General features: G+C 42.7%; 1 protein-coding gene and 1 long non-coding RNA gene across 2 annotated transcripts; both read left to right on the top strand.

The window, feature by feature from the left end:
• The first annotated feature begins 932 nt into the window (after positions 1-932).
• Positions 933-15,230, top strand: LOC132463858 (deoxynucleoside triphosphate triphosphohydrolase SAMHD1-like). The gene is made up of 15 exons (XM_060060034.1): positions 933-1,093; positions 2,796-2,981; positions 4,214-4,329; positions 4,486-4,562; positions 5,444-5,599; positions 6,288-6,388; positions 11,377-11,485; positions 11,584-11,675; positions 11,762-11,877; positions 12,248-12,390; positions 12,580-12,645; positions 12,763-12,840; positions 13,505-13,609; positions 14,237-14,395; positions 15,219-15,230. The coding sequence occupies exons 1-15, from the start codon at positions 1,086-1,088 to the stop codon at positions 15,228-15,230; spliced, it is 1,524 nt and encodes a 507-aa protein (XP_059916017.1). The 5' UTR covers positions 933-1,085.
• A 1,733-nt stretch (positions 15,231-16,963) lies between these two features.
• On the top strand, positions 16,964-18,577 carry LOC132457776 (uncharacterized). The gene is made up of 2 exons (XR_009525763.1): positions 16,964-17,145; positions 17,540-18,577. It is a non-coding gene; the product is annotated as an uncharacterized LOC132457776 (long non-coding RNA).
• The last annotated feature ends 6,754 nt before the right edge of the window (positions 18,578-25,331 follow it).

Genomic DNA, 25,331 nt, shown 5'->3' with positions numbered 1-25,331 from the left:
GCGGCGTGCGCCGCTGGGGAAGTCCGTTAAATCCAGACTTTTGCTTGGCCGTATCGGGTCCTGGGGTTACTCTCCTCCATTCGGTCTCCCGGTTCCCCTCTCTGGGAAAACAAACAGCTTTTTAAAGGGTGCCTCACCCTCCGTCGCAGGTGTTCTCCATTTCGTTGATTGGCGTTACGCAAGGGATGCTCTTTGGCTCCGGCTGGTGGATATCGGCGGTACATGCCCTCCACCACCTCTCCCTTGGGCCGCCTGGCCTGAGGGTTTGGGGCCGGGTTGCCACAAGCTGTTGAGAATGATGCAGTTAGAATCAGCTTGAATTATCACCAAATAGTTCCATTAGGCAAGATCTTCCGAAAGAGACATTTTTGTAGTAATTAAGTTTCTAAAGTAAAAATTAAATTCATAAGTTACATTTCTCTATTTACATTACCATTGCAAAAACTAGGAAATCCGACTGTACACATTTAGATTCATACAGAGGACCTCCTTCTTTTCACTTTTGGCTCTTCCCATTAGAAGTTAACCAGGTTTAGTATTTAAGCCATTTTAGTGGTGACTGAATAGCTTAAAGATATGTAAATATCTTAAAGCTACCCCCCCCTGTACTTTTGTGTTTTATTTTATTATTAACTACTCCAGGGGTAGTGATATAGGCGTCTACCCCTGGAAACGTCTACCCCAAGAGGCCTACTGCCTATTGGCAAAATTGTAAGACCGACATAACATCAGAGCAATGAAACATGTGCAACGTCAGCATCAGCCATCTTATTTGTTTATGAACAGTCCAAAGTCAACGGCACTCCCATGGGGCGCTTCTCTGTAAACAAACATTGAATGAACCCGCCCTATATTAGATTAATGGTTTAGATTGGCCCAACCCAGCCATGGAAATCTGTCTGAATAGTATTTAAGACAGGTATACCAGAGCAAATAAAACACAAGCTCACAGACCTTCTGGGCTTGAAGCATTGACCGCTAATGCCAAACAAAAAACTTTGTTTATTTAATTGTTTAATTATTCTTTAAATTAAATTTATTTACTGGAGTTGGAATACAATATCTAACTGAAGACAATACATAAGATGGCCAGGTGAGTCTGATATTGACAAGAAAATAGGATGATCACAAGTCTAATAATTGTTTCGGCACTTTCTAGTCTTAACATTGTTTCTGAGTTTGAGCGAGCGGCAGGTCACTTGTCCACAGTAATCAGTGAGCGGATCGATAAAATTCATCTAAAGTACCGTGTTCATGTTTATCTTGAAAGACGATGATTTCTTTTGAAAGATTATTTAGATTTAAACTGCCAAAACCTAGATTACTCATAACAGTTTTTTTCACCCAACAATGATTCTACTGGTGTGATGTGGAAGATTTGCTCCAGGAGAGAGGATATACGCGTCAAAATGCTTTTTGGTCTTATTTAAAATAGGATTTTAATATAAAAAAGTAATATTATATCATGCAACATCGTTTCTTAACCATGTTTGGTCTCTCCGATTGTAGTGTGCTCAGTTTTGATTGATTTCTAGGTATTTTCTATTTTTTATGGCTAGTTGTTCACAAAATAATAATAATAATAACAAGAAATGTGGGAGGAGTAGGGAAAAGACAGTTTTGCGTGGCGTGTGTGCACCATTTACGGTTTGGGCTATGGTACCACTTCTAGATGGGATGAATAATAATCCTTACAAAAACAATAGGGATCCAACCTGTTGGCTTGGACCCCTAATAATAATAATAATTCATTGATTGTGTATAGCACTTTTCGTATGGTCAGAGTGAGAGTGGAGGAGGATCGGAGGGCTCGGGAGGGGCGATGGGGGATGAGGATGTCAGACAGGTAGGGCGGGGCCAGGTGGTGGAGAGCTTTGAAAGTCAGGAGGAGTATTTTGTGTTCACGAGACCGGTTGTGACTGAGGAGGCGAGCACCAGAGTTTTGGACCATTTGGAGTCTATGGAGGGAATGAGAGGTGATGCCAGTGAGGAGGTAGTTGCAATAGTCTAGACGGGAAGAGATGAAGGCGTGGATAAGGGATTCAGCAGCAGGGGGGGACAGGCAGTGTCTGATTTTGGCGACGCGGCAGAGGTGGAAGCAGGAGGATTCACCAGACATTAAAAAGGTCTGCTTAACTGTGATAAAAGATTTATTATTTGTGAGCTGTGCTTTTCTAAACTTGCAGGTCCAAATGTTTTCTTGGTCAGCATCCTATGAGATGCCATTGTCTTAGTCACAGTGTGTTATGTCAGTTATCTTGAAGGTATAGGCTTTTCTGTTAGATGCATACAGACACCCCAGGCTGGCAGGCTGACCAAGTGCAATCTTTAAAAGACCACAGTCTGAAATGTAGGAGTGATCAAGCAAGCTACTGATGGCTGTGTTGTGTTCTCTCTCATTCAGCCGAAATAAATCAACCACAATGCTTGACTCTAACAAGAAGTTTTAATTGTTTGACTCTCGCAAGATAATTTCCAAGATATTAACCGTTAATGAAGGGAAGTAAGTCCTAAGGTACATCCCTAATAATATATGGTAATGGCCAAATCAAATGTGTTGTCTAAGTTTCTCTTTCTCCTATCCACTTTCATACATTCTTTTATTTTCTCTCCAGACCTAATGATCCTGGCAACAAGGTAATATATGAAGTAAAAAAGTCATGTTACTAATCCTTTAGCCACAGACAGCTTTATATTAAGACTCAGTAAATGGTTGCTAGGCTAAAAGTTTGAATCGTCAGATGTTTGCTGAAACAAACTCTGGTTGAGCCAAAATAATTTCCACAACTATGAAGCATAATGCAAACCCTTCTCTTTCAGGTGTTTAATGACCCAATCCATGGACACATTGAACTCGAACCTCTGCTGGTCAAAATCATAAACACACCTCAATTCCAAAGACTGAGGAACATCAAGCAGCTAGGAGGGGCCTACTACGTTTTCCCTGGAGCATCTCATAATCGCTTCGAGCACTCCATTGGGTGTGTGTGTTTGTGTGTCAGGTGGACACCTTGTACGAGGGTGGGGCCAGTGTAACATCTTTCAAACCATTTTGATAATTAGTCAAATCGCGTATTGTACGGCTAATATCTTTACCACCGGATGGCAAGCACATGTCCACAAAGCAGCTGGTGACAAGTGGAATATCATGAGTTATGTCTGGAATACGCCTGATAATTTTTCAAAGTTAGCACAGCAAACCGGTAATTCCCCAATTCATTCCCCACAACCCAGTCCTGATCCTCAAAATTCCCAATTAGAATCTCGAGAGCAAAATTGTAACTCAAGCGTAAAGAAATATGGCGGACAGCGGTCATGCTGTGATAGATGTTCGATTGCTTTTTGTGGAACATTTTAAATAACTACTTAAGAACTTTGGAAAATGTACTGTTCTCAATTGGCTAACATCTTTCCAGTTTGAGCAACAAAAGGTGACACATCAGCGGCAGCCATCTTGGCCCCAAATTTGATAATTGTTGTTATTCGACCAACCCCAGCTAGGAATAGGGCCGCACAATATGCCAGAGCAAATTAAACGTGGGTTTGTAGATTAGTTTCGTTCCCAGATTAGGAAAACATGGATACCTATTCTGAAGTTTGCGCTTATTATGTACGAGCATCATTAAAGTATTTGTGAATATGTTAACATTAAAGATTAAACAACATATAGCTGCATTGACATTTATTTGATGGTTTAAGGTTGAACCAACTACTGTTGAGGTACGCTGATGGGTCTGAAAGCATACTAAATTGAAAACCAAAGATCTTTCAAAAATGGGTTTTAAATTCATACAATCCATGTTGACATCACTTCAAATTACAATGTGGCCTGAAATGGGGTATTAGATATCGTACCTGAGTTTCCGACAAGTAACTTCAAGATGACACGCCTTTTACTCGATTTTTCCTCGGAGGAAGTCTAAATTTTCCAACCTGGGCTGCAAATGCTTGTGGGGCAGATTTGGGGCGAATGGCAGTACTGTTTTTGTTTTTCTTACTTAAAATGTTGGGTTTATTAGCTTTTGCCTGTGGCTTGGTGTCGGAGAAGACACACCCCTGGCTGGCACCTATTGGCATGTGGCAGGGTTAACTGACGCTTATATTGAAGCATTTAACTGGGTTATCTTATGCTGGTCACATTTGTTTGTATCTAACCGGATTCTCTGTGGCAACGTTTATCAATTAAACCCTCTGTGTTTATGATTGTTTGCAGAGTTGGGTACCTGGCTGGAACGCTTGCTAAAACGTTGAGAAAGAATCAGCAGGAACTGAATATCGATGACAAAGACGTCCTCTGTGTGCAAATCGCTGGCCTCTGCCATGATCTTGGTGAGTAACAAAAGCTGCACCCCAACCCTTACCCCAAAACATCCAACATCTGCCAGTTTCGTGCGAGCATGAAACTAGTTCTGTTTGCCGTCATCATTGATGGGATGGTAAATAATGAATGGTTCCATATTTCTAAACATATTTCTCTTTCTCTAGGACACGGACCTTTCTCACATCTGTTTGATGGGATGTTCATTCCTGAAGTACATCCAGAATTGGCAGGCAAATGGACGGTACTGAATGATTCTCCTACTGCTTTCCCCAAATATTCCCCTCATTGTTTGTTCCGGGACATTTCACAGACCCTTATCTGGCAACACGCTAAAACAGGCCAAACGTCTAGCCTAACATTCCTGAACTACTACCATCTATCCATGGCATCAAGATTCCAACCCAACAACTTTAGGCTTTCAGAAAGCAAAACAAAATGTCATCTCAGTTTTAAAAGTATAACTCAAAATGCTTAAAATAAGATAAGGAATGGTGTTGTAGGTAAGATTTGAGATTTGTTAAGGGAAGAGGAATGAGTGGAAAGGAGCACGATTTGGTAAACATACAATCCTCTGTCTAAACACTCTCAGCTCCCTTCATTTTTTCTCCGCCATTTAAATGATAACGCCATGGGTGAAAATGTGATTGACAGACAAGAAGAATCCCGAATCAATCAGGGAAGGGCCATGAATTGTTTAAAATCTAAAATGCTTATAGCTGGTGGATAACTATGCCATTTCTCAAAGATTATACTCAAATTATAGCTCTTAAACAACTATAATTTAAGCATAAACCTTTTTCTCCAAAACATTGAACGAATCCTTGATACAGCTTTCTCCATTCAGTGAAAATTATTGAAATTTGGAAACAGTACCTTTTCCTTCACTTTCCTTCACCTTTTCCTTCACTACCAGTGTTAAGCAAGAATCAGTCTAACGTGTGTTTGGAATTAATTCATAGTGCTTTACACACTTCCCAAACTGACGGCGTTGTCAGCCATGCAAGGCGACTGCTAGGTCGTCGGAAGCGGTAATTGTGAGGTGTCTTGCTCAGGGACCCAGAGCAACCTCTGAGCGTGTGTGTGTGTGTGTGTGTGTGTATGTGTGTGTGTGTGTCATTGCAGCACGAGCAGGCATCGCTAGACATGTTAGACCATCTGCTTGAAGTTAACAAACTGAACTTGGAAGACTACCAGCTGGTTCTGCCGATGGACCTCATCTTCATCAAAGAGTTGATCGATGGACCAAAGCCCAAAGACCCTCAGGATCCAGACGCAGAGGTTTGCACATTGACTCTCCCAAGATAAGGGTTTGTACAATGACTCTCCCAACAGAAGGGTTGGTACAATGACTCTCCCAAAAGAGGAGAATGTACCATGACTCTCCCGAGATAAGGGTTTGTACAATGACTCTCCCAACAGAAGGGTTGGTACAATGACTCTCCCAAAAGAGGAGAATGTACCATGACTCTCCCGAGATAAGGGTTTGTACAATGACTCTCCCAACAGAAGGGTTGGTACAATGATTCTCTTAACAGAGGAGTTTGTACCATGACTCTTCCGACAGAGGAGTTTGTACAACGACTCTCCCAACAGAGGAGTTTGCACAATGCCTCTTCCAACAGAGGAGTTTGTACAATTACTCTCCCACAGAGGGGTTAGTAGAGTGACTTTCCCAATAGAGTGGCCCCGGTATGTACATTTTGATTTAGTTAATTTGTTATCCAAAGTGACTTACAACAATCAAAATTTGACTAACTACAAAATAAATGCTGTATAGAGCTTCTCAACATTGCCTGAAAAATGTGTTGTTCTCACAGAACCCCCTAGTTAGACTTTCTACACCACATATCTTTTTCAGTTCAATCTCCTCAGACGCAGAAACAGGGTTTCCTTTGAAGTGAGCTGCTACATTGCTATGTTCTATTTCTATTTGTCTGTTGACCGTTTCCTCGTGCTGTCGCTGCAGTGGCCATACAAAGGCCGTCCAGAGGAGAAGTCTTTCCTGTACGAGATTGTGTCCAACAAAAGGAACGGCATTGATGTGGACAAATGGGATTACTTTGCGAGGTCAGTCCTTACTCCGCTCACTAACCTTGTTTGTGTCTTGATTTTCACTGCAGCCATCAATTATTTGAAATGCGGGTCCAACGGGGCAGGATATTTTGGTGGTTCATGGCTTAATCCACAATGTCCACAACCTGCCTGAAAGTAGCCTTGATTAAAAAATGATGAGATCAGAGATGCAAAGAGATGCAAAATCTTCACCATTCAGCAAAATGTAGTTTTTATTATGTTGATCGCGTAGTTTTGCAAAATAAAAATGTTAGTTCTCATTAGTCACCTGAGGGTAAAGTTATCGAAGGGTAGACACAGATTTTTCTTACTTATGCTGTAATGGTAATGTCGATTCAATTTACTACATTTTAATTTAGCATATTTAAAAATGCATTCAAATGGAGAGATGATTATTGTGGGATAGAGGGTAGAAATAAATAGGCCAACAAAGAAATCAATAATAATGTTATGGGCCGAGGTTCAGGGAGCTGAAACGCATGACAACATACAAGGTTTTGAATTTGAAGTACAAATGTTTTATTGCCAGAGAATGAGCAGAGCCTGGTTGGTGTGGAAACCAGGAAAGCGGTGTGGTAGTGTTGGGAAAAATAACCTGATGAGCACATCATATGGCAGGCACATTAATATATAGTCGACTCTTGCTCTAAACCCAACGAACACATAACACAAACATGATAATATATAGTCAGGTCAAGGCCGGAGCTGAAGGCCCCATCTCCCAGGCAGGCAGATGGTGGACACTCAGACAATGCACCAGTATCATCTCCAGAACGGGAGAGCCACATTAATTTATCACACAGGAGACACCTCGAAGCTCTCCCCCACTAGAAGGAACACATGCAGATACTAGGGGCCTGAGAGCCACATTAATTTATCACACAGGAGACATTTTGAGAGCTCTTCCCCGTTAGGAGGAACCAAGAGATACCTCTGCCCATACTAGGGGCCTGAGAGCCACATTAAATTATCACACACGAGACACTTCGGGGGGGCACTCCCCCGTTTTAATTTATCACACCAGAGACACGAGAAACTCTCCCCGTTACGAAGCTCTCTCAGGGCCTGGGAGCCAAAACACACAGAACCGCACACACCTCAAACGCACACACCTCATCGAGAGGAGGATACAGCATAAGACTGCATCACACAGGGACTCTTCACCTTCTTCTGAAGCAGACCTTCCACGGAGGCGAAGCTCCAGACGAACCATCAGCGCTGATTAGGGACTTAGACATATTCGATTTCTCACGCTTTATGACTCTGTATAACCGTTGCCACTTTACTTAATAAATCCAAGGTCCTCGTGCCGATAGACTTTATTACCTCTCCGTCTCATTTTATCTGGTCCAGTAGCTAGACAGACCGTTTTTCCCAACAGTAGGACAGCGCCGCGAGAGTGAAGAGATCTTTACGGAAGCACAGGGTTAGAACCAGACAATCCTGAATGTTGGAAGGAACAAAGAGACATGGACGCCAGGACCGCTACTAACATAGCTAGACAGTTTTACGATCTGGCGCAGAGAAGCCGGAGTAAATAAGCAGGTGAGGTTGATTGTCATGATTCGCAGGTGTGTCTGGTTCAGTAGGAGAAGGAGGAGTCCGGAGCAGCTTGGATTGGCTAGCACAGAGAGACAAAACACACTGAGGGCCCTATTTTAACGGTCTGAAACGCGAGTGAGAAGCGCCTTTGTGAGTAGCTTTGTGTGCGGTTCAATGGCAATGTCTCTATTTTACAGACACAAAAATTACTCTTGCGCCCGGCGCAAATCTAAAAAGGGTTGGTCTGAAGTAGCCTAATTACCCGTAGGTGTGGTTTGGTCGTAACGTGCAACAAACCAATGAGAGTACCAGCTCCCATTCCCTTTAAGAGTCATGAGCGCATTTGAATCTGACGAGTTGATATTTTGACAGCGCGTCTGCAGTCTCCGATGAGACAGATGCACATGAATTTCAAACTTCCTCAGTTTATGGCCAAATAATATGGCCTAATTCACACATGGAATAAGGTTTTCTTCAACAACAGTAATACTGAGTCCTCAAATAAATTTTGCAAAGAAAACGTAACACGCATATGATATGCGGTAACTGTGGTTCTATTTAATGATATACGCAATACATTATGAACATCGTTTCTTATCAGTATTGAATGCATTATAGTTATCGACTTGTGTTCCTAATATGCATGTGTCCCCCCATTAATATACATTGCCATGGACTGTATTATGCGTTACGTGTTTAGTTTGCGTGTGTTTAAACAGATGGACGCACACACACGCGCCCGCATTCATTAATTATTTTACACATACACACACGCGCGCGCGCATTCATGAATCTTTTTAACAGTCACTCGCGGTAAAACAATGTTTTTCACGATCAAATACTCATCAATCCTAATAGTTATGGGCATGTACACGATGTTTGTGACAAGAACATATGTGTTTACAGATGCATTGATTTAAAAGTACAATTTATTACCGCTGTATCAACTGTTCTTTCCCAAATAATTTCCCAAGAATGTGTGGCTAGGTAGAAGAGAGAAGCAAAGTGTATGCGCGAGGTGCACAAGCAACATTATGCATGCGCCCTTAAAATAGCATCTGAACAACGCGCCACTGACTTTAGACCAGGTATTTCCTGGTTTGTGGCGCAAGTGGTTTCTGAATCTGCAAAATAGCACCAGGGAACGGTTGCGCCAGAACACGCCTCCTCCTTTCGCCGAACCGCCCCTTGGGGCGCAAGATCATTCCCTTATTTACCGACGCGTGGCGCAGGAGGGAAAATAACGCTCTGCGCCAGTTGCAAACTAGCAACGACACATGCACCAGTGAGAAAGTCAATTGCGCTGGATGCAAGATAGGGCCTTGAGTGATCCTAGCTCCCGCAAGGATCTACGGCAGACGCTGTAACAAATAAATAAATAAATACTACAATAAGGATACAGAGGACCACACTCCCTACCAATGTTTGCATTGGTTGGGAGTGTGTAGGCCAATGTAGGCCTTCTACATTTACCATGGTTATAATGTCTGCACAACACTGTAAGTTACTCTTAGGGAAATAATAATAATAATAGGGGATATCATATCTTATTAATATATGGACCTCTTAACCATGAATGTAACCTTTGACTTTACGTGTTTAAGTAAATTAGTTGAGGTGTTTTTAGTACGAGGGGTTTTGAGGAGGAGGCTCTAGGCTGCTCTCATGAGAGACAGGGGACATAGATGCAAAAAAAAGAGATCCTAATAGCTTTGTTTTACCCCATGAAGGCTGTCACTTTGTTTTCTAGAAACAAGAAATTAGCATGTAAAGTGAATATCTTTCACATTTCTCTTCAAGAAGGCCATGCCCCCAGACAATAGCCATCAGGGTTTCTATCCCCATGCAATATTCTCACCTTTTTTACCCCCCTCTTTTTTTAAACCCCTACACCTTCCTGCTCCATTATGACTGTTATTAGAATTCACTGCAGCACTTTGTGAAACATTCTTTGAAAATCTCCTTAGCAGTGGCGAGCTAGAAAATTGTCAGTGGGGTGGCCAGGGTGGGACCAGAGATCATTTTGGGGTGGCATATAAATCTAAATATGATATAAGGCATCTTGAAATTTAGAGAATATTTAAGTCATGTAAACGCTGTAACTCTACATCATAATATTAATTCAGACAGTTGTCAATTACATTTTTACTTCATCAATTTCTTGCAGTTACCTATGAGTTAATATTTTTCCTTATCAAAAACGTCATCAGAGACTCAGAGAGAGATTTGTAACATTTTTTTAAATCAAATTCTCATTTATTCAAGAAGGATTTCCTTTCCGACTCATTTTAAATGTCACATTTCTAAAGGCCTCGTGTGTATAGATTGAACTCAGATTCTAATAATGCCGCTTTTCCACCGCACATGTAGCTCGACTCGACACGACTCGACACGACACGACTCGACACGGTAGCAGCACAAGTCCTTTTCCACCGCAAATAGTACCTCCTGGACGTGGGCGGGGTCGGCTGCGCGAAAGGGCCGTGACGTATTTTGTGTTGAAGAAGTTGAAGAAGTGGAATATGTTGGCTGCGGCGCTGCTATGGCTGTTACCAGCATGGTTGCCATGTCGCTCTCGTGAGTTCGTCACACTCTCTGGCCAATCAGTGGCCGGCCGTCTGCCGACGTCACCTTTTAGTATCGGCTCATTCTAGGTTCCAAGCGGTACTAAAAAAAAGCAGCCACTTCAGGTACCAGATACCATGTTTTCGCAAAAAATGCGAGTCGAGTCGAGTCGTGTCGAGCTGGTACCATGCAGTGGAAAAGCGGCAATAATAGATTCATACTACAACAGCCATATTCTGCGATTATTGGGATTTGTGGCAAAGTGATTTAAAAAATCATCAAAATTCAGGGCTTTTGCTCGCCTGGACTTTATACTTAAAACTCCTAGATTGCTGAGTCGAACATCATCGATGGTAGATTTAAATGAGGTCTTGACCAGTTTGAGTGTTGAAATGCATCGTTCACAGGTAGCTGTACTCACAGGTATGGCAATGTTCCCTTTGCATAACCTGAACAGCTCATGGAATACCTCTTTGAATGGTTCAATGATCTTTGTGAGTTCCACAATATTAGAGTGCATCTGTTCACCAGATGTGGACAGACATAAATGCATAAAGTCTGCAAAAATGCTAAATTATACAAAATAAAATTAAAAAAATATCATAAAAATGCAAATACGACGAGGGTGGCCAATGGGGTGGCCGATATTCAGTCTAGGGTGACCCGGCCACCCCTGGCCATTCCTTAGATCCGCCACTGCTCCTTAGTGACTTAAACATACTCAATAGTCTAAAGAATACCCACCCACAGCTGCCAGGGATATCTCTCTCTCTCTCTCTGGATGAACCAATCAATGGAGAAACAAACAAGGACCTTTTAAAAGTAAACCTGCACCATCACGTCAATGTATTCCTCCTTTCCGTTCCTCATCTCAGAGACTGCCATCAACTGGGCATCAAGAATAGCTTTGACCACAACCGCTTCATCAAGTTTGCCAGGGTGTGTAAGGTGGACGGGAGGAGGCAAATCTGTACCAGAGAACAGGTCAAATGATCTCAGACTTCTGTTTTTAATCAGATTCAAGCATCTCTCTAATTGGTCCTTTATTTAACTAAACATAACTATGGGTTTCCCTTCAACAGGAAGTTGGAAATCTGTATGACTTTTTCCACACAAGAAACAGTCTCCACAGAAGAGCCTACCAGCACAAAGTAACAAACATTGTTGAGACCATGTAAGTACTGTGTCTGTGCTAGGTACTATAATAATTACGAAAGTAACTGTATTCTAAACTGAGTTTGGTTGTGTTTTTCTAACTAGGATCACCAAGGCCTTTGTATTGGCAGACCGACACCTCACATTCAAGGGGGCAGAAGGGAAGGATTTCACAATGTCCACAGCTATAGGTGACATGGTGGCATACACCAAGCTGACTGGTGAGTGTTGGGACCACACTGTGCTGTGGGTATTGCATATTGCAATGTCAAAGACTCGGGGGCGGTTCTAGACCAATTTTCATGGGGGGGCCAGACTGGGACAGGTTGTTTAGTTGGAGGGGCACATTGGGGGGGGCACAAAAAACGTTTGGAGGGGGGGCCACTAGGGGGTGCGAGCTCAGTTTTACGAGCCACTGGCCCCTGCTGCCCCCCCCCCCCCCCCCCCCCAGAACCGCCCCTGCAGGTAATTATCTTTTACCCCAAGGGTAAATACCCTTAGGCTTCATTAAGCAAGATGCCTCTCCACTATCTGCTTATTATATATACTGTTAGTCACTTCTGATGTGTGTGTATATATATGCCCCTGTAGACAACGTCTTCGAACAGATCCTCTTTTCTACCTCAACGGAGCTGGATGAGGCCAGGAAGATCCTAATGGATATCCTCAGCCGTGACCTCTACAAGTGTGTGGGCCAGTTATATTCAGCAAAAGACTGGAACGAGGATACAGAGGTGTGTGTGTGTGTGTGTGTGTGTGTGTGTGTGTGTGTGTGTGTGTGTGTGTGTGTGTGTGTGTGTGTGTGTGTGTGTGTGTGTGTGTGTGTGTGTGTGTGTGTGTGTGTGTGTGTGTGTTTGTGCTAGAAGTGGCAGAGGAACAAAACCATGACAGTTTTATCAATCTGTCCATGATCTTCCCTGAAGGATATGCGTCCTGAGTTAAATGGTGACCAGGACAATGAGCCGGAGCCAGCCAAGATCATTGAAAATGTAAGTCCAGTGAGAGTGAGAGTGAGAGTGTGTGTGTGTGTGTGTGTTTGTGCTAGAAGTGGCAGAGGAAGAAAACCATGACTGTTTTATCAATCTTTCCATGATCTTCCCATGAAGGCAATCCGTCGTAATTTGGAAGGTGACCAGGGCAATCCCCAGGGCTATAACCTGAGCCACAACGAGATCATTGTCAAGGTAAGTCTTAGTGTGCCTTAGTGACATCAAATCTATGCTGATTTTAAAGGATCCCTTTGAGAGGTTAGTGGTTGGTCTGTGGTGGGGACCAGGTATGCAAATCCCAGAAGGCAGTTTTGATTTACCTTTCAACAATGTGAAAGGCAAAAATGTAAAAGTCTAAAGACAGAGAGCAACCCAAAAACATCCTCTCTCTCTTTGCTTCCTCCCTCCCTACATTTATCTGGGATTGAAGTGTTGCGTTTTAACTCATGTGATTGACAGGCAAGATAGCTTCTCTGAACCAATCAGGGAGGAAATGCCCCGTTGGTATGCAATGATCCGGGAGTGGTCTAAATTCTGGGACGTGGCCCAGGCGTGCAGATGAAAGATATCAGAAATCCAGTTAGCTGCAGTTGTACTAAGCAGTCTGAAAAAAAATATAAAATACCAGTGCTAGTTGTTGTTTTTAACATTGACCAGTGGTTTTCCATCCATAATTTCACTGCACATTATATATACCCTGAACTATGTATGTGACAAATACGTCTCTACATTAAATTGAAAAAATACCTTTCATTTATTGGTTTTCATGATCAAGCTATGACCTATACTATATTCATCCTTCTGCAGCGCAATGCATGTGTCAGTAAAAGGTGAAATGCCTCCCTCTGGTGTCTCTTAGGTTATCAAGATGAACTATGGCATGGGGAAGAAGAATCCCATTGATCACGTACGTTTTTACCGCAAGAGTGACCCCACCAAGGCCTTCAAGATCCCCAGTGGCCAGGTAAGAACTTTGCCATTGAACACAATCATTTTTAAAAGCATGTCAGTGCAGTATAAACATATATGTATATGAGAGATAATTTGTTCATTTATAATGGTTATTGTGATGAATAGTAAACACTGACTTCCCCAGACTGGCATGACAGTGCATGTTTGAGATAAGCTGAACACTGGGCATCATCCGGGGAGCATTTCAGAGTAGACGCACATCGTAACTCAGCGTTACGACTGTAGTCATGCTGTTCAAAAATGAAATGATTGGAGGAAAATTAAAACTAGTGTGTTCTCACAAATAATGGCTGTTAATTAAACAACATTGAAAATGTATTTGAACAAAAATGCTGTGGTCCTTCAAAACGCCTGGACATTCCACATCTTATATGGACGGCTCGCCATTGCATTACAGTATGAGAAGATCTGCTTTTCTCTGATGATATGAACCAGGAAGCCTCCATCTCTTGGTCATTATGATTAGAAAAGCTTATTTACTGTTAACATTATCAATGTTAAGGTGTTATGTGTATCAATATATATATATATTTCTCTAGTCTCAGTACTCCTACGCTCTACAGAACCTGAACATGTCTGTACCTGACTGCTTCTTCTTTGTTCCGGCTCCTGTCCGCAGGTGTCCACGCTCATCCCAGAACACTTTCAGGAGTGGTTGATCCAGGTGTACTATAAGAAGACTGATGAGAATGAGAAGACTCATGAGGAGGCCCTGAAGATTCATAAGGAGGCCCTGAAGACGGCCAGGGAGCGCTTTGAACTGTGGTGCCACGCTCAGGTAATAATATATTGCCTTCAGTTTATCGCTAGATGTAGGAGTTGAAGCAAAGCTTTTATTTTAGGTTATTATTTTTTCCATGCGATGGTGGCATCACCAATCCCATGGTGGCATGTTAACCTGTTGTTGATGTAACCTGTTTGGTCTCGTTTCTTAAGTTCTTTCTCCTTTTTTCTTCCAGTGACGGAACGCGGAAGCCAACAAGTAGTTATTTAGAATCTTCCACAAAAAAACAAATATATCATCTAGCACAGCATGGCTGCTGTCCTGTCCGCCAGATTTCTTTACGCTTGAGTCATTTTTTTGCTCTCAAGATTCTAATTGGGAATTTTGAGGATCAGGACTGGGTTGTGGGGAATGAATTGGGGAATTACCAGTTTGCTGTACTAACTTTAACCCTAACCCAAAAAAAAACAAGATTTGGGGCATTTTATATTAATTTGTTGAAGTGTTCTTTTTTATTTTCAAAGTTTGAACGTTTTCCTGAATAATAATAACAATAATAATGATAATAATTTTGGCTAGATTTTTCCTTTGTTTGGGTTACTAAGGTATTCATACCACAACGCTTGATAATTTTTTTCCGTCTACGTTCATGTTTAGTGCTCTTTTCAAAGATATATTACGATTATGTTGTATAAAGGGCTCAGGAATAGTGTTTCGAAGACTGCTTGCTGTTTTGCTAATCTGTGAAAATAAAGGTTAACTGAAAATCATATTTTTTAAAGATAGAAAGAGGCTGGGGCAAACATTGTGATAAATGGTGAAAAATAAATAAACGGCTTTGTCCTCAAAGTCTAAATGTTTCCTTTGTAACCACCAGAGGACAGCATGACCGTGCGTTTCTCCAAGAAGGCAGTCATCCGTGGTCACCTTTAAAAGTATACGTCAATATGTATTTTAAACGTTTTTTTAACAAAATGAAAAAGGTGTGTAGACTAGTTGGTCTATAATGAATCTCTATTTGTATTGCTTTTTATCTTTTGTCTTCTAAATGCTCATATATTCATGTTTACCATTATTTGGGCTATTCTGGTTAATTTACCAGTAGGGAGGAGTTTTGTCCAGAGCCTGGGTGATGAACAGCTGAATGACCGGGCACCCATTCGTAATGAGTCGTGATGTGGGGATACATATAGTAGTCCAGAGGTTGAGCGGAGGGAGCGGGAGGGAGTGTATTCTTGGAGGAGGTCGCAGAGGTAACTGGGGGCTAGGTTGTGGAGAGCTTTGTAGGTGAGGAGTGGGTGGAGACGGTGGGTCTCCCGACCCTATGTTTTGCACCCAGTGCCTGTAGCACTTGGGAAATCTTTGTGTTTACCACACTGGCGTCAAAACGTACTAGTGAGGATAAGTCGTCGATCCTATCTCCCAGAACACGCACTCTATCTACTGCATCTGTGTCTTCAACACGATTGTTCTCCACATCATCGGCCAAACTTCGGAGCGTATCAATAATCTCCATTGGTGACCATGGACCTGACACATACGACCTAGAAGTGAACAAGGAAATTACGGGCAAGTGACGTAGTTCCCGCCCAGACGCTGATTGGCTGATACGTTTGCCACTTTGCATATTGACTTTTTGGATTCCTCTTTGGATTCCTCTTTCGGATTCCGTTTTGGATTCCTCTTTGGATTCCGTTTTGGATTCCGCTTTGGATTCCGTTTTGGATTCCGTTTTGCGGATTGAAATGTCATTTGAATATCGCAACACACGGAGCGTGGCGAAGTGGATTGCAATCACGGGGACGCTATTGCTTTTCAATTTGAATAAAGGAACTCAAAGAATTTGACAAAATGTTATTCTATTTGTATTGTTATAACTTTTGCAAATTTAATTGAGGATTGCATTGTCACTTTGCATGTTAAAATACACTGAATAACGTATTTACAAATTACATTATAAAATTGCATAATGAATTGTCAAATGCATAATGTAATTGCAATTTGCATTGCCATTTGAATTTTGCTACATATATGCTTCCATAACAATCTCTCTCCATCAACCATATGAACAAACAATCACACAGATATATTGCACACAATTTGAGCAAGAACAATGGTTTGTTCTTGCTCAAATTGTGTGCAATATGTCTGTGCAATTGTTTGTCTGTTTCCCCTTTTGCTTAGGCCTGCCGTAATAATAAACGTAATGGAATGAATTTTATTCTTATAGTATTTTAGGTCGCCTATTGACAACTGGCCGGGGACTACAGCTGGAAATGAGCCAAATAGGCTAAAGCTGCTCCTTTGAGCGTAATCAAAGGGGACTGTCCACAAAACTACAAACAAATAAACTAAACTAAACCAAACATGTTGTTCCCCGCCAGCCAAGGCCTCAAGCTCCGCCTCCGCTGCTCCCCAGCGCCCCCCCCTGGCCGGACTGAGACGGCGCAGCAGCCGGCCGTCCCAGCCCACCCCCTCGTCCTCCTCCCACCCCCTCTCTCACGCCTTCCTCCACGCCGACACCTCCATCACCCCCTGGGGAGGGCTCTCCCTCTCCGAGTCCTCCTTCACCTCCATCCCTCCTCCTCCTCCCCCCCCTCCACCTCCCCTCCCTCCCCCTCCCCCTCCTCCTCCTCCTCCCCCAACTCCGGTCCAACCTCGCCTGCACCCGCCTGCCCCCCCGTCCCGTCCCGCGGCGCCCCCCTCTCGCCACGGGCGGCGCGGGGTGGGCAGAGAGGGGGGAGGTTCGAATCCCTGCTCCCCTTCCTTGTTGCACCGCGTGTCGGCCCAGATGGAGAGCCCAGGTAGCATCCCAGCGTTGCTAAGTGGTTAGCCTATCCCTGTATCACTGCAGTATCTCTTAGTTGTATTAGTATCAGCTAATATTACACCAGCCCAAGGTGTTCCTCGTAGTTGTCCTTATTCCCTTATTATTCCTTAGCATTTAGTATGTTATTACTATTGACTATAAAGATATTTAGAAACTTTAGTCTGTACTCTTGTGTACTCTAAGTAGGTCTTAGTAGGCTATCGACTTATTTTACAGTTAGTGCTCTCTCTCTCTCTCTCTCTCTCTCTCTCTCTCTCTCTCTCTCTCTCTCTCTCTCTCTCTCTCTCTCTCTCTCTGTGCCTCTTTCTGTCCCTCTCTCTCTGTGACTGTATCTCTCTGTGTCTATGTCTCTGTCTGTCTCTGTCTAGGGAGGGAGGCCAGGGAGTTACGGGCCAGGCGGAGGCCTGTTCCGCGCATGCCCCGCCTCCCCCCGCTGCGTCCAATCACCAGCCTCAGCTTCACGCGCAGCTTTACCTTTTCCTTTTTCGAGCTGCCGGTCCACCAGACGGCCAGCTGTCGCGCCGAGCGGGTCCGCCACGTCATGCTCCTGCTGAGGCAGATGCAGTACTGAGCCCTGGGTTGGCTCTCCCTCTCTCTGTGGGTCACAGTGGGGCTTGTACCAGGGTCGAGGTTTCACATCAACGTTAGCTTTTGGTGGGGGTCTCCAAATCAGATGCTAACAAGACAACCCTGTTATCCATCGCCTGTCTCCCAGTGTTAGACCCCCCCCCCCCCCCCCCAAGTCTCACGGTCAGACTTTAGCAATGCTTGTGAGTGACTGTGCGTCTGTCTGTCTGTCTGTCTGTCTGTCTGTCTGTCTGTCTGTGGTGCGTACGTGTGCCTGCAAACCTTTTAATCCTACTGGATAATATATAAATGAATGCCTTAGTTAAAATGAACATAATTACTAAACATGAACACCATTAGAAAATCTTTAATCGTCCAGTAGTTAACTTTCAATAAACAAATTATTAGTTAATGCTTTTTACTGTCGAATAAATGTTTAATAAAGGTATATTAATCGGTAACCCTTCCTTTTACAGTCCCCTAATTACTAGGTATTTACCTGGTAAATATATGGTAAATCATAGATATTATTGGGTAATTACCACTGGTAATAATAAGGTAAATACAGAGGAACTACAGCTGAAGAAAAACCTCCACTATTGCCCATCAACTCAACTAAGTACCGTGTATTTGTAACTGTTTTAAGTTGGTAATAACTCAGATATAATTGTGTACTTCATAGGAAAGTAAGCAACCAATTCTTAGAAACAACTCTTCTATTACCCATCAATTCAAGTTACAACTGTAGTTATCCAAGGTTTATGTTGGTAACAGCCAAAGTCTAATTATGTACTATCTAGAAATTAACATAGTACTTTCCAATAAATTACTTTTTCTTATATTGTTATTGTTCACAGCTACACCCATTTATAAAAGCCTTATTCGACTTACCTCAGAAACTACGAAATTGTTTTTATTTAAGTTGAAAAATTACAGCAATACTTACCTGGTAATCTCTGGAACAATTTTCCTCTAGTGTAGTGACGAAGCCTTGTTTGTTTCCATGGTTTTACCATATTCTTACCATATATTTTGTAATAGATAATTCCATTGTCCATGGAGTTAACTGGAACTTGTACCATATATGTTCTGCAACGTTACTGAGTAAAACATGACAATTTAATCAGTAAGTAAGCTGAAACTGTGTAGTAAAAGGAAGCCTTGTTTGTTTCCATGGTAATACCAGGCTCTTACCATATCATTTGCAACTGGTTATTCCCTTTCCATGCAATCAACAAACTTGTACCATATGTTCTGCAACGTAAGTAAAACGACAATTTACCCAGTAGTTAAGCTGAAACTGTACTGTAAAAGAAAGCCTTGTTTGTTTAAATACCTAGTAATTAGGGGACTGTAAAAGGAAGGGTTACCGGCATACTACCTCAAGTTCTATGGTTATTCTGGTTTTTTATATCATGTTGATCTTGTATAATGTTAGATCCAAAATAAAGTGCAATATTGCAGTTTCCAACGCAGATTGTGAGCATGAATAATATTCTTATCTAATCATAGTGTTTTTCCATGTGGGTAAGTTTGCATTCCTAAGACATTCAAACTATACAGTAATATTCTAGAGACAGATATTGTATCAAAAGATCAAAAAAATAAAATCGAAATAAAGATCAAAACCCTGTCAACGACTACTAATGACGTACGGTAACTGGGTCTTGAAGGGTTGTCCCATTTCCTAGGTTTAGGATTGAGGGGTAGGGCTAGGGTTAAGGGATTTGGCCAAGGGGTGTAACGGGATTGGGCCTAAGGCTGTAGGAAAACTTAGATCCGACTGTATTTAGAGAAGAAACCCCATGGAACGTGTATGCAGGCTTGCGCCGTGTATCCAAAACAAACGCAACAAGATTCCATGCACCTCATTCCTTTGGGGCCGATGCATCGGGTTCCATCCGATTCCATCAGTTCAGCTCAAGGACGCCGTTAACCCCACCCATACCTGTGTGATGTTGAGCTGACATTTAAGTCAAAACAGTTTTCAACCGTTTGAAATTGCCTGGTTACCTTACCAGTGCCGAACCCTGATCGTTGATGATCTGACTGTTTACCGTCATAGGCAGAGACGCAGGGGTTAACAGGAGAAAACCACAGATGAATTCTCTCTCCATGCAAAAAAACAACAGGGTCCTGACCTTTTGAATCTCGTGGTTACCTTGTCATAGTGACTCTACACAGGGCCGAACCCCGGCAGGGAAGTTCCCCTTTCCTACACATTTAGATAAATCGCTAGAAATGGCGAGGGGGTGGGGGGGCTTCTTCTGCTTTTAATGTAACACCTGTGCGTGTGCGGTAGCCTATGTTCCGAGGTCTATCGCACTAGTGCAGGCACGCACTATCACGCAGTTACGCAAAATAACTAACAGACACGGAAAGGCATGAACGAGGCCTTAATGAACGTTCATTGATATTGGCTAGTCGTTGTTTATAGTTAGCAACATTAGCCTCCTTAGCAAACCAGCTCGAAAAACAACAAAGCACCTCTTTACATTGTATTGCATGGACAGCAAGACCGTGCAATTCATAAATTGGTGACCGGAATAAAGTAGCAATGTAATCAAGTGTGTAAGAGCATTTAAAATCGACATTAAAATGACCAACGTGGTAGCCTAGAAATCTAGACGCCCCTTGCGACAGAAAATTTAATTTGCAGCCAAAATCTTTCCGATATGGGTCTGGCTTGCCAGGCTACCAACGTGGTACAAATACAAAGAAAACAAATCTCTTCACGGGCGCAGCCATTTTTGTGGAGAGCGTCATCACTGCCCTCGGTCTACTCTCAGAATTCCGAGAGATTAAGACAAAAAGGGGAGTGCCTCTGAGAAATGCCACAAGAAAGCTGAGAGATTTCCCAGCTTCCGACTCGGAAGGCATGCGGAATCTGGAACACACTATGAGCCCTGGGATGTCTTTCCCTCTCCCTCTGGGTCACAGTGGGGCTTGTACCAGAGCCGAGGTTTCACATCAATGTTAGCTTTTGGTGGGGGTCTCCAAATCAGATGCTAACAAGAGCGTGGGTGCGTGCCTGTAAACATTTGAACCCTTCTAGACAATGTATAAATTAATGTGTAACACTCTTTTGGATTAGCAGATTAAGAATTCTTTATGCAACAATATTCTGGGCCAGATTACTAGGTTCGACTACTGGAGCAAGATGGATAATTAATGAGACAACACTGTTTAGTTTGACGACTTATTATTCAAAAGTTGTTTCTTTAAACAGTACAAAGCAAACATAACCTTATGACATAACCTTGAGCCCAAGTAGGAAATAAAAGAGAATAAAAGAAAATGTAAAAGAGAATTTAATCTCAATGAATTTCTTCCTGGTTAAATAAAGGATTGATTGAATGGCTTCAATGTGACCTATTGTCACATTGAAGCCAAAGGGTGTGGTGTGAGAGAAGTTTGAATGTGCTCAGACATGTTGATTTCCACCGAAGTCGATGAGAAGCACATTACGCAATCCGTCCCACGCAACGGATATTACGTTATTGGCCGTTTTTACATTATTGGTTGATACAGGATCAAACTAAGAGGTAAGAATCTGTAACGTTGAAGAAAGCACAGACAGACAGACAGACAGGCAGGCAGACAGGCAGACAGGCAGACAGGCAGACAGGCAGACAGACAGACAGACAGACAGACAGACAGACAGACAGACAGACAACCCCCCCCCCCCCCCCCCCTTCCTGGTGAGGGCCATTTCCTTCTCTGGGGATGATAAATAGCAGAGGTGCTCTCCCTCTCGACTCACAAACCTGCAACTCCTCTCGTCCCTCGTTCAACAGCTGCATCATCTGTCATCCCAGGTGAGTCTCATACCTCAGGAAACACCTGCACTCGTAAACTGATGACTGAAAACTTTAAGAAGACACTCATCTGATTATCCTTATTCTAAATTAAATGTATAGTGAAAGGGATGTGTTATAAAAAAATGTCGGCGTATGATTGATGATCGATTTAGACTTCTATGGAAAAAGTTGAAAATCTGCCAAGATCCACGTATAGATCTTCGCAGAGCTGCCTGCATTTATGCTTGTACGTCACATTAACATTAACACAAGGGGGCATTATGGTGTTTCCATTCCCAATGTTCATGCTCCGAAGGGCAAATCCGAGTCGGCACTCTTGAAAAGATGTTAAGAAAGCAATATATTTGTGCGAATTCATTATTAGAAAGGATTCAAATGTAGCGTTTGGTGTGAAACTAATTCAACATCCAAAAACAGTGTTCCGTGCATACATATTATTCTTGTGTCTAGTTGCCTGATTCTGGACACTATGCTTGTTTCCTGCTTTTAAAACAGAAGGTCATTTGGAAATGATAATGTTCTGATTTGCATCTGCTTGAATCCAAATCATGTCCTCAGAAACATGAGTCGGAACTCTCTCAGCGCCAATCAGCAGCTCTTTAAAGGGGACTTCCTCATGAGTAACAACCAAGAGTACAAGGCTATCTTTCAGGTGAGAATAGATATAGAGAGGTAGTTACCATAATGTCACACAAGTCTTTCACCTAAACAATAACTTATCTTCATGTCCACTGGACGATGGAAACTTTGTCATCTACAAATGGTCTCCGATCTGGGCCACCAACAAGATTCAAACCTGGTCGTTTACACCAAAGAAGATGAGGCAGTCTGGGCCAGCAATTCAGTCGCTACAAATTGCAATCAGGTTCGTCTGACCCTGACCAACAAAGGAGAACTGGTTACTTCCAAGAAAGGGGGGGAAACCTGGTCATCTAGTTGTCGCTAAGAAGTTTCAATTCAAACAGTGATTTTATGCGGTCGATCGAGACATGTCACGCAGGGATTGGTGTTACATGAAATAAACATAATCATAACCGCTCACTGTCTGGCCCTTTTGTTTGTTATTTATGTTTATTTAATTTTCTAGTTTTAAGTGTTTAACATCAAACCGCTTACTCTTTTCGCTACAAACTTTGACCAGAGGCCTTTATAACTTTGTCGGTTTTCTTTCTGGTTGTTTATTAGTATTAATGTAATTATTACAGTCTTAACATACAGTCAGAAAAGTGGAGGTCGCAAGCCTTTGAAATTCAGGAAAGGAGCCGGCGGAGAGTGAGATTCAATGACCTCGTTGCCTTTGTAGACAAGCAGGCTAAGATCGCCACAGACCCTCTCTTTGGGGAGTTACAAGGCGCCTCAACTGAAAAGAAAGAACAAACAAAGTTTCAGAATGGAAGAAGGCATGAACGGCTAAAAGGAAGCAGCTTTGCTACTAATGTAGCTGCATCAAAACAGGACGAAAAATGACCATTCAAAAAGGAATGCAATTGGACCGCCAATCTATGCTGCTCTCAATAAGCCATGTTTGTTCTGCAAAAGAAAAGTTGTGCAAACGTATGCATTTGTTGACCCTGGGAGCTCTGCTACGTTTTGCACGGATTCCTTGGCAAGGCAGCTGAATCTTCAGGGAAAGAGTACTGAGAGTACTCGTCTTAACTAAAATGAGTTCAACTAAGCATGTGAAAAGTCTTATGGCCTTCTCAGATACTTGGAGGTCAGTGGACTTCAGGAAAATAACTTCATCGGCTTGCCTAAGGTTTTCATCCAAAAAAGCATCCCGGTAACAAAGGAGCACATTCCCTCACAGGAGGACGTGGGAAAGTGGCCATATCTTCAGGGAGGGAAGTTGCCGTGCATTGATGCTGAAATAGGGCTCCTTATAGGTAATAATGTTCATGAAGCTTTTGAGCCATGGAATGTTATTCACAGCCAAGACAGCGGCCCATATGCTGTGAAAACTGTTCTTGGTTGGACTGTTAATGGCCCGCTTAGAGAACACAGAGACAGTGAGTTAGACGACAGTGAACAGCACCCAGTCACAGTCAACAGGATTTCCCTAGAGTCAGTGGAAGAACAACTCATCCAGCAATACAATGCAGATTTTCCTTAGCATAATTGCAACGACACTCTGGAAATGTCACAAGAAGACAAGCGGTTTATCGGCTCTGTGTCCGGGTCAGTACGTCATACAGATGGGCATTATTACATCAACCTCCCCAACCTGTGATCAATGTTCCAAATAACAGAAGTGCTGCAGTGCAGCGTGCGCTGAATCTCAAGAGGAAGCTCAGCAAAAGCAGTGGATTTCACCAAGAATACACAAGCTGTAGAGGTGACATGCTGAAAAAGGGGTACGCAGTCAAGGTACCAGAAGTTCAGCTGACCCGACAGGACGGGAGAGTGTGGTACATCCCGCACCATGGGGTGTACCACCCACAGAAGAAGAAGCTGCGTGTGGTCTTCGACTGCGCTGCTAGCTTTCAGGGGACGTCACTAAATAAAGAGCTGCTTCAGGGTCCGGACCTGACTAACTCCCTTATGGAGTGCTAGCACGCTTCCGACAGGATTATGTCGCTATGATGGCTGATGTGGAAGCCATGTGTCACCAAGTGAGAGTTCCAGAAGAAGACACAGACCTTCGGCGCTTTTTGTGGTGGCCGGAAGGGGATCTGGAGCAGGAGAATGCAAAAATTAAATTAAAAAGGTTCAAGACGTTCAATGTTCAGAAACGCTTGACTTGGAGAAGCTTTCTGAGGATGATGATGAGGTGAGGAAGGCTGTCATCGTGCACCGCACTGCGGTCACCGAAGGCTCTGATACTGTGGACAGGTTAATTAACTACTATTCCAGCTGCCATCGTTTAAAACCACGCCAAGGTTGTGATCTATAAAAAAACAACTTGACGGGAAAATGTGCGCAGCCCTAAGCAAACTCTGACCCATGCTTACGCATAGTTTAGAGGAAAAGGAGAATTGGGGAAACAGATGGTGTGGTGGTGAACTGAAGTCCGACCGAAGAATTGTAGAGTGAGAAGAACGATTATGTTTTATCATCGCCCTTCATAAATTTAATTTCAACCCGTATCATGCGTTAAATCTATGTAATCAGAATAATTTAAGGCAACTGCGTTATTTCTCAGTTATAACTCCAGAAACATCTCCTTAGAATATAAATAAAATAAAATTCTCTATATTTAATCCCGTCACTCCATACTGTCCACTGACGGCGCGACTGCATGGAATAAACCATCTGTCCAACATGTGTCAATAACATAATATTTTTATGTGACACTGTAAACACATAATCAAATGTCAATTAAATCCGAAGTGTGGAAAACCAAGCCACACTCCTCATCACAATCGTTGTCCGTTACTCTTGATGCTTTTCATGACAAATCAGGCATTAAAAAGGGGTTATGTTCAAGAACATTTTACGTGGGTAATTACAAACTGATTATCCAAGGTGTTCTCTGTCAGTCTTACTACCGTAACCCTATAAATACAGAGGTGAGCGCCGTGGTAATGCTGCACCATATGGCACTTCTGGCGGATCATCCAAATGGCAGGATTCGGAGGGAGAGGGTGTTTAGGGACCATAACGATTTATTGCTAGGCTACATAAAAATATGTAACTTTATGTCAGACCACTTCTTTTTTAATTCTGGGACTGTGCGCTCCGTGCTACTGACAGAGTTCACTGCTGCAGCAACATGTTGCCACACACTCTGCTTTTTGTTGCTGGCGATCCCAATCCCGTGACCGCCGAACAAAAC

This window comes from Gadus macrocephalus, chromosome 1 (assembly GCF_031168955.1).
Source record: "Gadus macrocephalus chromosome 1, ASM3116895v1".
Taxonomy (NCBI): Eukaryota; Metazoa; Chordata; class Actinopteri; order Gadiformes; family Gadidae; genus Gadus; species Gadus macrocephalus.
Note: the sequence above shows the minus strand (reverse complement) of the source record. Positions and strands in the feature narration are given on the sequence as shown.

Bases quoted from the DNA above. Each gene is read 5' to 3' on its own strand.
- LOC132463858 (XM_060060034.1), top strand. The intron at 5,600-6,287 runs GTTTGCACATTG...CTGTCGCTGCAG, and splicing joins CTCAGGATCCAGACGCAGAG to TGGCCATACAAAGGCCGTCC. The intron at 12,841-13,504 runs GTAAGTCTTAGT...GGTGTCTCTTAG, and splicing joins ACAACGAGATCATTGTCAAG to GTTATCAAGATGAACTATGG.